Source organism: Dreissena polymorpha, chromosome 13 (genome assembly GCF_020536995.1).
Source record: "Dreissena polymorpha isolate Duluth1 chromosome 13, UMN_Dpol_1.0, whole genome shotgun sequence".
NCBI classification, from domain to species: Eukaryota; Metazoa; Mollusca; class Bivalvia; order Myida; family Dreissenidae; genus Dreissena; species Dreissena polymorpha.
Window position 1 is genome coordinate 24,554,315 of NC_068367.1, and position 15,078 is coordinate 24,569,392.

Below are 15,078 nucleotides of genomic sequence, written 5' to 3' on the forward strand. Positions count from 1 at the left end.
TACGGGGTGTTGCGCCAGATTTCGTGGCTTATTTTGCTTTATGTGATATTATTAGTCAGATATCTATATTTACAGAATAGAAAAACATAAGAAACATGAAAATAAACGAGTGCATATAGGTCAGCCGGCAATACTCGAATCTTATTTAATTGCATAATTATAGTATAGTGAATTATTGTGCTCATGCTTAATAAACTGGTCTAAATGGATAAATATTTCTAATTAGTTTTATCAAAATTGGTCCTTATCATGCAAATGTTGAAAACATATTAAAAATCGATGATTGACATACCACAATAATATCGCCGAATATCTTTATTTAGTATCTTTCTGATCAAAACAGACTTCAAGTGCACAAAGTTTACGAGACGGCGTTTATATAAAGATTTCTGCAACTGACCGCAAACTGACCTTGATACCTTGCGGATTGGAATGCAATGCATTAAAGTTAGGTAACAATTCTGCTGCTGAAACGACGGCTTGTTTACGCCAACTGTACACGACCAAGGCAACAGCTGTGCCTAAAATATTGATATATCGACAAAGCGACTTAACGAACTATTTACTCCATCAGACAAAAATAGCATAGATTCCAATTTTTTCCTTCAATGAAAAGATCGCAACCCCTTCTGCGAACTCCGGTGATGAACTGTATATAAACTCTGACTTTCACACACTGGCCGCGAATTGACCCGAAACCTCGCGGATTGAAATGCAATGCAGGTAAGTACTAAATATGAGAATATAGCCTTTAGTATAAACGCTTTTGCGCTGGTAATTCTCTGAAAATAAAAGGTGAACGCACAAACTGTATTTATGTCGAAAATTGATTGTAAAACTGTTCTATCTATTGAGCCTTTTCATTAGAGATAAAATTGTTTCATGCAGCAAAACAGTGTTACAAAGACGCGGATATGTTTCCAATGTTCTGGTGTTATACTCAAATCAGCCAATGGAATAAATGAAGTGTATTCATTCGTACCTAGCCGCGGGAAATTTTATTTGAATATTATTGGACACTTACAAAGGTCAAGTCAGGGTGAAAAGCTGGCTTAATACAGCTTACGCCGAAAAATGTTGCTTAGAAGATGACGATTTTGATTGTAATTTCGCGCGCGATCACCGCAAAAGCTCACCTAATAAAATTGACTGGCGTTGACATTAATATTAATATGATATATTAAGATGGTATGACCTAAGTTAAGGTCCAAGATGTACGATAACGTGATTTCTCTGAACCCCATTTATTACTCTATTCATGTACAGATCGTCTCCATGGTGACGAAGAATACATAGAGTCTCGACGGAGCTTGTCGAAATATAAAGCTGTTTGATACAAAAAAGTTACCCCTTGGGCGTGACCACTCTTAAAATCAAATCAAATCAAATCAATATTTATTTATTGTTGGTATAATATACAAACATTATAAACCTAAGCTATGAATAGCTTTTGACCACAGGGGCGTGGCTTTGTAACACAGACAATGGTATATACCAAATCCTAAATATCGTTCTATGCCCCCAAAACTATATGTTGGTTTCAGAAGGAAAATATTATTTGGATATCGAACACTGTGTAGATCTTAATCACTTGCGCCCAGGGATGTATAATAGATTATACTTGCGCCAATGCTACGTTGATACGTGAATTACAAATAATACTACAACTGCTATGTCTACGTGTTAAAACAAACATTAATATGTTTGAACGTAATCAATAAATGAGAAGTAAATGAACAAATATATGTCTGGCTTATTGTCGTTTTGACACAGCAGTAATGATCAGAGTGTACGTGTTATAGCTACCTTTAGTTTTCCACCTGTTAAGTGGTTTTTAGCCGTTTGCGAAGAATTACCTCCCCTATTAAGAACGTGCACACGTTCGTCTGTTCGATATTAATTAAAATGGCGTACGCAAATGACAGACGCAGACGATGAATAAATAATGGAGGCTAATGTTTTGTATGGGATTTTGCAAAAGTAATGTTGAAAAAGCATTTATTATATTTAATAAGTTTGTTATGAGGATCATTTGCGGCGATATATATTTATACGATTCATAGATTATTCTTGACGACTTCGAAGTTCAAACCAAGTTTAGTCGCCCTGTCACCTGGTCACATATTTTGGAATTTACGATAGATTTTTAATAAAACATTAGTTAAAGGGACTTGCTTATAAATTGGGGGCATTTTTGAAGTGTGTCAGTAAAGGTCTGCGACTGAAATTTCTAAACTGTACCGATCAATCTGAAGAATTCCATGTCTTATTCTTCCTTTTATTTTTAAGTGCAGGGCTCCTTTTGAGCACCTTGATTACTAGAAGTCTTTGGTAAAACAATTTATCTTAAACTATTTAAATTCACAATCAGTTATTGATTTAAGCTTAAATTATTATGACTTTGTGATAGTGATTAAACTCACAGGCACTGACTCAGTTTTAGTTGCTATACCCCCAACTGCTACCCCCTCCCCATGGTGCTACCCACCTCCCAAAACCCTCAAAATATCCCATTTGTTATACACAATAGCAAAACAAAAAAGAGAGCTATATACTTTATATGGCATAATCAACTTGGGTCTATTAAACATTATTATGAGTATTAATACTGACTGAGAAGTTCCTTTTTTCTTTAAAATGTGCATAATTGCGCCTTGTCAGCGATAAAATATTACTTTATTAGGTATTCAATTAACAATAAACATTTTTTTTTTTGTTAAGTCCTTATCCCAGTGCCATCTTGGATTCCAGAAGATTTTCGGTTTATATTACTTTGATAGACTTTTAAATGAAAAAAAAAATGTGTCTACTGTTCTTCAGAATGTACATTGAGCTTGTTGCATTTACTTAAAGATTTGTTTTAATTTCCAGAACTGTAGATGCGAATACTGTTAATAAAACTTCTGAAGGAAGGAGAAACATGTATAATAGTGAAAGACACCGATCAGGATTTTCCCATCTGTACTCAAACCTTGATAGTGAACATGATGAAACAGTCCAAGGAAGCGTTACTTCAGTACAAAATGCTACAGAGCATCAAGAAAATGTGGCATCCAATGACAATCAGGTCGCAGGTGCAAGATTTTTTCTCTCTGATAATTTTGGTACTATGTGTAGTTGATTATCAATATGTGGCTGAAAAAAATCTACAATTTTTTTTTCCTGGTTGTTAAGGACCATATTTGTACAACTTATAACACGCACACCAGTTTCCATCAAGACACTGATAGCATAGAACAACAGTTGACATGAGAAGAAACTAAAATAATATTAATTAAAATAGTCGTTATCTTAAGCAAAATGTTTCATGTATGTTAATTAAAAATACATAAATGGATTAAAAATCAAATCTTAGACAGAAACATGAGGAATATTATGATATACAATGATTTTTATTAGCTAATATGTGGCCTGATTGAAGATTGAAATCCAAACCACTGTATATATGATAACAAATAATTACTGAACCGCGAGCCAAGTGCAGCAATACAACTACATGTATATCCATTAACTGAGTTGTAGCATGCACAGTAATGAGTACTATCTCTCATACATCTTTATCAATACAACTAAATCCTGATGACATGTGCCAACAGTCTTAAAATCCCTAACACAGTTTTATTTACAAATACTTGGTTCCAAATTGGAAGAAAAATAAACAAGAACCATTGGTTTGTCATTAAATGCTTTTAGTGATAAATGTAAACAATGGAACTAAATAAATTCAGTATAAAACATGAATGATATTAAAGAAAGAAAAAAAGTAATCCTCAACCAGGCTCAAACCACTGAGTAAAAGAATATTGCCAAAACTGCTTGGCAATCAGTGCGCATGCATGAAGAGGTGTATTTAATACTTTATGTTAGCACTCTTTGTAATGTCACAGAATATAACAATAACAACAAAACTATCAAAATTATCTAGTTGTTTTGCGTTTGTTCAACTCCAATGTAATCAGGTTTTTAGATTGTCGAAAAGTTCATATAATCGATGTTTTAGAGCATGATAAATGTTCAGTCTGATTTCCTTGCAAATATAAGTACAAAGAAAATTAAGAAATCTGCATTTTTTATAATTTTGTCAATTTACCACAACGTGAAAAGGTCCCTTGAAAAGCATATGTTTATTTCACTGTTTTTGAATAATGACCTTTACCCATCAGGTTAGGAAGTGTCCTTTTACATTTAATTCTTGTAAATGCAAGTATTTTTGCTTAATTAACAACTTTTGAATAAATATTGATAAAACTTACATTACAAACAAAATACTAAAATATGTTAATTGACTTTAACACAATAGTTTGTTTAAAAAAAATGAACCACTGTCAGGGTGTATTTTTATGTCCCCCAGTCTATACCTAACTGGGGGACATATTGTTTTTGCCCTGTCTGTTTGTTGGTTTGTTTGCGTCAAACTTTAGCATTTGCCATAACTTTTGCAATATTGAAGAAAGCAACTTGATATTTGGCATGCATGTGTATCTCATGGAGCTGCACATTTTGAGAGGGGAAAGATCAAGGCCAAGGTCATCCTTCAAGGTCAAAGGTCAAATATATGGGGGGGCAAAGTGTTTCACAAACACATCTTGTTTTATAATATATCTTGCAGGTTTGTTGAAGCAGCTCAAGGTGTGCATAGACCACAACACGGAGGTGCTGCAGCAAGCTATGGAAACCATGCAGGTAGTGACGAGGTCAATGAACCGCACACCTGTACAGAACGATGAATTGGTCATCCCTGACACCAAGCGACCTGATAAGGTTAACAATGTTTTAAAAAAATAGCTTTTTAAAATTAATATTAAAATAATATTTTCTCTGGTATTGCAGGGAAAAATTGTTTTTATATTTGGTGTGTAACATTGTATTGCGGTCCTCTTCTAGGTTTGTTCAAATCATGCCCCTGGGGTCATATCTGGACAGGTCCCAGGGTCATCTGATTTTAATGGAATGATAGAGTAAATAACGTCAACATTCTTCTCTGAAATCACTAGTCCCAGAGCTGTGATATTTTGTATTAAGGATCATTTATAGGTCCTGCGCCAGTAGTTAGTAGGAACCTTAGGATTGTAAGACAGAATAATCTTAGGCAAAACGTTTATTAAACAACTTCAATGAATATATGCAAAACAAGAGAAGTCACTCTACCCATATCAAGTACAACAAAACACCAAAATAACCAAACATATTGGCGCTGTATGTAGTGTTTTTTTCAAAAACTTCACCTGTATTCAAAATTTGACTCACCCCAGTGGGGACATGATTCATGTAGGCTTTAGATAATTTTATTACAAAATCTTTTAAACCACAAGAGTCAGGGGTTTATTATGTTATGTTAAATATATTTAAGTGGTCCTTTTCTAAGATTGTTCAAGTAATGCCCCTTGGGTCAAACTGGTCACACCCAGAGGTCACTCTCTGAAACCTCAAGTGTCAGGGGTCTATTATATGTGTAACAATCTTTATTGTTCTTCTTATATGGTCTTGTTATAAACCGTGCTCCTTTGATCAAAACTGGTCTGTTTAGTATAGTCCAAGAGTATGTGTGTGTATTGTACGAGATACTTGCGTGTCTGAGGCCATATTACTCGTATGTGTGTGTATTGTATGAGATCCTTGCGTGTCTGATGCCATATTATCCGTATGTGTGTGTATTGTATGAGATCCTTGCGTGTCTGATGCCATATTACCCGTATGTGTGTGTATTCTATGAGATCCTTGCGTGTCTGAGGCCATATTACCCGTATGTGTGTGTATTGTATGAGATCCTTGCGTGTCTGAGGCCATATTACCCGTATGTGTGTGTATTGTATGAGATCCCTGCGTGTCTGATGCCATATTACCCGTATGTGTGTGTATTGTATGAGATCCTTGAGTGTCTGATGCCATTATACCCGTATGTGTGTGTATTGTATGAGATCCTTGCGTGTCTGAGGCCATATTACCCATATGTGTGTGTATTGTGTGAGATCCTTGTGTGTCTGATGCCATATTACCCGTAGGTGTGTGTATTGTATGAGATCCTTGAGTGTCTGATGCCATATTACCCGTATGTGTGTGTATTGTATGAGATCCTTGAGTGTCTGATGCAATATTACCCGTATGTATGTGTATTGTAAGAGATCCTTGAGTGTCTGATGCCATATTACCCGTATGTGTGTGTATTGTATGAGATCCTTGAGTGTCTGATGCCATATTACCTGTATGTGTGTGTATTGTATGCGATCCTTGCGTGTCTGATGCCATATTACCCGTATGTGTGTGTATTGTATGAGATACTCTTGTGTCTGATGCCATAGTACCCGTATGTGTGTGTATTGTATGAGATCCTTGCGTGTCTGATGCCATATTACCCGTATGTGTGTGTATTGTATGAGATCCTTGCGTGTCTGATGCCATATTACCCGTATGTGTGTGTATTGTATGAGATCCTTGCGTGTCTGATGCCATATTACCCGTATGTGTGTGTATTGTATGAGATCCTTGCGTGTCTGATGCCATATTACCCGTATGTGTGGACAAGAAGGTCCCAGCACTCTTACCTTGTTAACTTACTAGACTCGTGAAAGTTTGGACAAATTCAAATTAAAAGACATTCATTCAAGATGTGATCTTGTGTTGTTGGATTGGGGTCAAACAACTGGAGGAAACTCCGCCTGTCCAGTATTGTATCTCCAACCAAAATAATATGTGTTTGAAATTGGGATTAAGTCCTGAAGCATAAGTGAGAAGTGCTTGTACTAACCTGAAAAATGCATGTACTAACCACTGTGCTATACAGAAAGACACTCTTTAAAGGAAAATTAATATAACATTTATATAATTAATGTACCTCATATAAAAACATAATGCAAATATAGTTGTCACTAAAATATTTTTTTGAATATAAGATATGAAATACATTAAACTATATAATTGAGTTCAAAGCAAATTAGGATACTTTGACATGGCAAGGGAAGTAATAAGAAAAAAGAGGTTAAACCAGACTTAAAACATTGTATTAAATAAATCAATATTGTAATTAGTGTCCCCCTCTAGTAATAAGCTATTTGCTTAATAATGAATATCATTAAAACCCAAATAACTTCCCATTCAGGTGACAGTTGAGCTGAAGTGTACATTCCTGAAGATTGCAGAGATTGACACCATCACGCAGCAGTTTGAGGCAGACCTGTTTGTACAAGCAAAGTGGGAGGAGCCTAGCCTCGCTATGCTGGAAAACAGTACCCAGGTAGCTGTCACATTTGCTCAACATTTGACGGTTGAGTCAAAAAGCAATGCTCATAGATTTTCGTCTTGATATACGACAGTTACAACATTTGTTTGTTTGTCCCTTTCACCCATATATATATAAGTTGGGGCATAATTCAGCTTGTCTTATTTGCAACTTGATCTTCCATCAGGCAATAGTAAATGTAAACTATGTGGGAATTTCAATATGGGCGCAAGACTTGTTTGCCTAGCTCAAAAGTCAAGGTCATATGTAGAGGTCAATGGGCAAATGATGGTCTGATGCAGCTCATCTGGACTTTGGCATTTAACGCCAATTGCACACTGACTTGGCACAATTTTACACTCACTTGGTATACAATTTTTGCAATTTGGAACCAAGTTGTAGTGCACATGACCTATATCCCTAGCTAAAAGGTTGAGGTCATCTGACAATTATAAAATAACTTGCTGCAAGATTTTACCATGTGTTTTACCATGTGGTATAGATGTGTTACTTGCAAGGTATGTATCTCAGCTCAAGGGTCAAGGTCAAAAGTAAAGGTTGAAAATATGGGCAGATTTTCATGAGGACATTTTGTATGTAATGCACAGGTCACAAACTCAAAAGTTAAGGTCACACTTATTACACTGCAACGCCGATGTATCGCGGACCGTTATATCGCGCTGTCCAATATATCGCGCTGTCCAATATATCGCGCTTTGGCTATGGCTCCCAAAAATCCGACAAGCATAATCACTAAATGTCATGTTTTAATCTGAGAATTCGCTAACTTGAGCAAAAAAAAAACGGTTCTTGCAAGTATTAACACCCTATATGTCACGGCTTACTATGGCACGCAGTGAAGCGTGAAAAACAGTCGATAAGTGACAGTGTTGTGTACACACGGCTGGGGTTGTTTTTAACACTTAACAAATAACCAATAAGTGTCATTTCAAAGGTAATTATGGCAGTTTACTGGTATATAAATCGTTTAATTTCGGTACTGGTCATGAATTTCTTTGTTCTAATAAAAAGCGCGCGAAAATTGGCGTGGGTGTATTTATTTGTAAATAAAAGTTTCGTTACGGGTACAACATTGAGATAATTTAATTTCCATAAAAAGTTTCGTTGTAAATTTCAACTAAACTACCGCGGTATCTCGCGAATTATGTGGCATTGACATTTCCTCTTAATAAAATATCATTCAAACACGCTGTATCGTTACCGTTACGCTGTTTCAGTTCCTTCATTAGGACTATTTATAAGGGTAAATTCGAATCTATGCACAATTATATTTTAGACTTTTTTTTAAGGCAAGAATTTTTTTTTAACTGTTTCGCGAGCGATCGTTCACGAAAATGAAAACAATAATTTACATTTTGGTTTTTATGATAAATACAGATACGTATGTAGTTATTAAAAATGTTTATTGTAGAATTGGTTTGCAATTATTACTATAAAAATATGTAGCATCGCCGTATATAAAATGAAAACATTGGGGAAATTTGACAAATTAACCGCAATACAATTTAGTTAGACATTTCTCGAATTATATCGCGCGCCGGATATATCGCGCTCGCGATCTTTGGATCCCAACAACCGCGATATATCGGCGTTGCAGTGTATAAATTTTACAAGCATATTGCTAACATAGACCAACCCATTTGATAATACTTCGCTAGATTTTGCATGACAGTTAACTTTTAAAAATAAATTAAAGCTTACACCCTTTTTCAAGGCTATGTCTAAAAATGAATGAAAGGTTTAACACGCTTTTTCAAGGCTATTTCTAAATATAGATTAAAGGTTGCACACTTTTTCAAGGTTATAGCTTCAAGGCTCTAGCTCTCATTGCCACAATGCAAATGGTTAATGAGAATAAATTATGAAAAAGTAAAAAAAAACAAAAAAACATAAAAATATAAAGATATATTTAACACTGTTTACAACAGAACAACAGAATTACAAAAAACGTATTTCCTGAAAATCACAAAAGAACTACAGAAGCCTATACCATAAGCTGGAAAGATATTGCAACTGCTACAGTTTTTAATTTTGCATGAGTTGTTGAAAATGTCAAGAAAAGATTACCCCAAGATTTATGTACAAGTCTATCTTGTGGATGCATCCAAGTGAATTAGGCGTCCTTTGTCTTATGTGACCACTTTGATTTCCCCCAATAGCGCTTTCACTTTATTTTGATATTGTATTAAGCAACTTATGTCTCACACAACCAGTGACCACTGATTATTTAGAATGTTGATGTCCGAAAATTGGATTTAGCGACCACTTGGTGGTAAAATTTTAAAATTGGATGATCGTTAGGGGATAAATTTAATTGCAGATTTATTGTCGGTTTGACATTATCAAAGGAAAGCCGCTTCCTGTCAAGAAGCTATAAAACAACACTTTCTCGCCGATAAAATTGGCTTCTTTTGACTTACTTAACATGCTAAACCAAGCGTGTAGTAGCATATGCATAGTTCTGGTTTTTGAATCTTAGACTGAGAATGAAGGTGGAGTAAATGGTTAAGTGCTCTACCCAATGCACTGTTATTGGACATGTGGTTCACGCATGTTCAGTCCCAATTACTGTAAACGTATAGAAATTTGTCGGTATGAAATTTCGTGGTTTAATAAAAAACAACTTATTCGTTGACACGTAATTTCGTGGATTTCAAATTTTTTGGGAAGACTGACCGTCATAATAATTTAACTTTTATTAAAACAACAAGAGTAATAACGAAGCATAATCTGCTAATCTGTGTTGACAGCAAGACTTGAGGTTAATGTGCACTGAAGCATGAAAGTGTTGCCAATAATTGTCAATAAGAGCGATAAAACGGCGCACTTGTTTGTCCCCGCTCGCTAATTGCCATCAATGTTGTTTTGACAATATTTGCATTTCTCAGCGCAATCAATCACCTAGTAGTAACAATTGAGTAATAAGGTCCCCAAAATAACGTGTGAAAACCGTTGTCTCTTTTAACTTTAATTGGCACTAATTGACATATGTGAGACATCTGCAAACTGTTATTTGACAACGTCACGTAAAAGAGAACAATCTTTGATGTACAGTTTAAATACCGTGCTTGATTTAAAAAGTATTATTACCCAAACACAAGAAAACAACATATTAACTAGCATAGCTCAAGCAAACAATGTCTTTTTCTAAATGGTTGAAAACGGGAACAGTTCAGACACATACTCCTACTATAGCACGATTGCCGGACATGACATTCCGAAATGTCCGATTTCGGATTAAAAGTGTATAAATAATCGTTGGTACTTGAATTCGTAGTTCAGCGGACCAACGAAATCCAGGAAAATTCGTAACACACGAAATTTAATGGTTTAACAGTATTTGCAATCGTAAATACTCTGCATAAGCTTTGAAACAATAAATACATTTGTCTCAGCTCTCCGCAAAAGGCCGAGTAGTTCCCTCATACACCAACTTCCCGTACAATCCCCCCAAAATGACACATGTTTGTGTTTACAAAATTTTTAGAACACATTTATCGTCATAAATAGAGGATATTTGTTGGATTTGTGATCATAAAAAATACAGTAACATATTTTATATGATCACTCGTGAAATAAAATCGATATTTCCCATCAAATCCAACAAATTTTCTTTTTATTTTATGCATTTTTTTCACCGTTTATTTACATTGTAAAAGTTTAACTGGATAATTCGCTGGATTAATGAAGTAAATTTGTCGAAAAAATAAAGTCATTTCACAGGAAAACAGTGAAATATTTCGATATTTTTCACTGTTAAAAACAGTGAAATACCAGTTTTATTTCACTTACTGGTATATTTCTCTATAAACCACTGGAAAGCATAAAATAAACAGTTACATACAATAGTTTAGTTGAAAACTAGGTCACTGAGTCAACTAGTGCGTTTTAAACATTCGGCATGGTGTCCGCTCTCTTATTCAAGTTGTTTTCATCCCATCTTACCAAACTTGGTCAGAAGTTTTATCTTGATGATCTCTAGGCCAAGTTTGAAAATGGGCCATGCCGAGCCAAAAACTAGGTCACAGGGTCACTTAGTGCGCTTAGCACATTCATCATGGTGTACATTCTCTACTTCAAGTTGCGATCTTCACCAAACTTGGTCAGAAGTTGTATCTAGATGATGTCTAGGCCAAGTTCAAAGATGGGCAATGCTGAGTCAAAAACTAGGTTATGGGGGGGTCACTTGCTGCGTTGTAAACATTTAGCATGGTGTCCGCTCTCTAATTCAAGTAGTTTTCATCCGATGTTCAGGAAACTTGGTCAGAAGTTGCATCTAGATGATCTCTAGGCCAAGTTCGAACATTGGCCATGCCTTTCTAAAAACTAGGTCACAGGGTCACCTAATGTGTATTAAACATTCAGCATGGTGTCCGCTCTCTAATTCAAGTAGTTTTAATCCTATCTTTTCCAAACATGGTCAGAAGTTTTATCTAGATGATCTCTAGGCCAAGTTTGAACAATTGGGCCATGCCGGGCCAAAAACTAGGTCACAGGGTCACTTAGTGCGTTGAACACATTCATCATAGTGTACGCTCTCTACTTCAAGTTGTTTTTATCTGATCTTCACCAAACTCAGTCAGAAGTTGAATCTAGATGATGTCTAGGCCAAGGTCAAAGATGGGCCATATAGTTTTCGCACTGTCCGTCGGTCTATCCGTCTGTCTGTCCGTCACATTTTTCGTGTCTGCTCTCTTAAATTCAAGTAAAAACTAGGTAACGGGGTCACTTAGTGCGTTGTAAACATTGAGCATGGTGTCCGCTCTCTAATTCAAGTAGTTTTCATCCGATCTTCACAAAACGTGGTCAGAAGTTGTACCTAGATGATCTCTAGGCCAAGTTCGAACATTGGCCATGCCGTTCCAAAAACTAGGGCACAGTTGTCACCTTGTGCATTTTAAACATTCAGCATGGTGTCCGCTCTCTAATTGAAGTAGTTTTCATCCTATCTTCACCAAACTTGGTCAGAAGGTTATCTAGATGATGTCTAGGCGAAGTTTGAACATGGGTCATGCCGGGTCAAAGGGTTTCAGGGTTACTTAGTGCTCTTAAATCAAGTAATTTTCATCCAACCTTCACCAAACTTGGTCAGAAGTTGTATCTAGATGATGTCTAGGCCAAGTTTGAATAAAGGTCATGCCCGCGGGTCAAAACCAGGTCACAGGGTCAATTAGTGCGTTTTAAACATTCAGCATGGTGTCCGCTATCTAATTCATGTAGTTTTCATCCGATCTTCACCAATGTTTTCCCAACCCTCAAACAGGTGTATTTTATGACAGTTTGGCACTCTTGTTTAGCGTTGTCCACTCTATAAATCTAAAGTTTTCATTTGACTTTCATCATACTGTATGAAAATGTCTTAGGCATCCAATCCTTTACTACTTTAGCTGTGTAAAATTGGGCATTAATCATGGGTTTCATCCAATTGTATGGAACATTTACATGGTTATGCTTTTATGTAGTGACAAAGTTGGAGTTGGGGGCATCTGTGTCTCAATAATTGTGACTGACACACATTTGTTTCCTTTTAAAACCCAAACAAACAGTTACAAATTTCAGCAATTTTATCTGAAATATGCAAGGTTAGAAATTTTTCACAAATTGGATTGCGTAACCCTTGTTGATGAAAATATTGTTTGTTAATTGAAGGCCATAGAAGACTTTGACAAACTGATACCATGGGATCCAAAGCTGATTGTAATGAACATAGATGGTGCTTTCCTTCTCAACAGAAGAACCTACGATATACGACTACATGAACCTGGCTATAAATACCCTTTGGTTATTCAAATGTGGAGATTTATGGGCCTCTTCAAAGAAAACCTGGAATTGCAACACTTTCCTGTTGATGTTCAGGTACTTGGTGTAAAGCTAACAGATTTTGATTGATAATGCTTTGAACATAAGTTGAGTCAGACAATTTAGAAGTAATAAAATAAAGATAAAAACATTTAGCAGTTGAATATACTTGTATTACTTTATGCAATAATACAAATGCTACCTATTATTGTTGCAGACAAATTTATTTCAAAAGGCACTAGTATAAAAGCTTGTTTACACTATTCGGCAAATAAAAATGATCTAGAAGTGGTATTTAGACATGTGTCTTTAGAGGACTGCTTCTTTATTCTGCACTTAACTGAACATTCTTGCTTGGACCACATTGCATGTTAAATTTCACCACAGTGAATTGACAAATCTATATCTATAGGAAGATCCATAACGACTTTATTGCATGAATAGACAAATTGTTGAAAAGCATGGTACTTTTAAAGACTGTGTTATTGTTTTTGCATTATTTATCTTGTAATAATGTTTTGCACCACGCAAAGTGCTTAAGTGTTATGATGCTTAAGGATATGACAGTGTGTTCTTTTTATCAGCAACACAGTCCTTGGCACAGATTCAATTTTGTGATGTACATTCTTATTTTTCATGCATGATTTAAATAAAATTTTATGCAATATTATTTAATATTTATGCAGTAGAAAACAGCAATAACCATTCCTCATAAAATTGCTTTAAGATATCAGATAAAAATTATTTATAATTTCTATACAGCTGGGCTCAACAGCTACCATTGCGGTTTTAGCGCCCATTAAAAGTCCCTTTTAACATTTCATGTGACTTTGATGAGCAACTGAATATTAAAGTGAACATTAAATTATTTTTGTTTAGAATACTGTTTCACTTTAAAACAAATTCCAATTGTTGCAAAAGAATTTGCTGTGATGTCAACTGTTTTATGAAGAGATGAAAGCAATTGGGAGTTGCATGAAAACAATGTCAAAATTTTCATGGTCATTAAATTCTATTTGATATTAATTCCGGAATGTTTGAAATAGTTAACATTTAAATCACATACACCCCCTATCATTATTATGCTATGTTAAAAACAAATAATTTAGATGCTGTTTTTAAACAAGCAACCATAATGCTTTTCAAATACTCTCGTTATAAAATCAGGCCATTCTTAACAGTTATTCCTTTTATTATTGACTTATGAATATTTTTGGAAAAAAAGTCTCTAGACTGGTTTCTGACCACCAATAATGCCACAACAAATCAGTAATTTGTTCAACGTGCAGCCTGCAAAATACCAATATTTTGAATTACATATTGTTATGATGAGTACAGAATAAACTTGGATGTGTTTTTATTTTACCATTTTCGTGTACGACAAATCTGACAAACATTTTATCACTTTATGGTTGCCTTGTTATACCCCCATTACCATTGGTAATGGGGGCTATATAGGAGTCACTTTGTCGGTCTGTCGGTCGGTCTGTCTGTCCCGAAAATTTCATCCAGTCTTCATCAAACTTGGTCAGAAGTTGTACCTTAATTATGTCTAGGTCACGTTTGAATATGGGTCATGCCAGGTCAAAAACTTGGTCATGAGGTCACTTAGCGGGTTTTAAACCGAAAGTTTGTCTGGACCATAACTATGTCATTTATCGTTAGATTTTGAAATGACTTTATACATTTGTTCACCATCATGGAACTTTGAGTTCAAAGATCAAAAATGGCCATAAATGAGCTTGTCGGGGCCATAACTATGTCGTTCATTGTAAGATGTACATTTGTTCACAATCATTGGATGGTGTGTCATGCTAAAGAATTACGTTGATATCTCCAAGGTCACACTTGGAGTTCAAAAGTAAAAAATGGCCATAGATGATCTTGTCCGGGCGATAACTATGTCATTCATTGTGAGATTTTAATATGAATGTATATTAATTTTGTTCACAATCATTTAATGGCGTGTCATGCAAAAGAATTCAAGAGTTCAAAGATCAAAATGGCCATAAATGATAATGGCATAATAATTCTTAAAAATG

The 15,078-nt window shown here is 35.3% G+C and overlaps 1 protein-coding gene across 2 annotated transcripts in view; it reads left to right on the forward strand.

Moving 5' to 3' along the window:
• Positions 1-1,848: 1,848 nt before the first annotated feature.
• The window catches only part of LOC127856368 (uncharacterized), a 32,694-nt gene continuing 19,464 nt past the window's right edge, over positions 1,849-15,078 (forward strand). Inside the window, exons 1-5 of one of the 2 annotated variants that reach the window (XM_052392513.1) lie at positions 1,849-1,980; positions 2,872-3,074; positions 4,610-4,761; positions 7,097-7,231; positions 12,887-13,093. In XM_052392513.1, coding sequence (XP_052248473.1) covers positions 1,946-1,980; positions 2,872-3,074; positions 4,610-4,761; positions 7,097-7,231; positions 12,887-13,093 — 732 coding nt within the window. In that variant the 5' untranslated portion in view covers positions 1,849-1,945. The remainder of the gene's footprint in view (positions 1,981-2,871; positions 3,075-4,609; positions 4,762-7,096; positions 7,232-12,886; positions 13,094-15,078) is intronic. The other variant, XM_052392514.1, reaches the window with a different exon arrangement.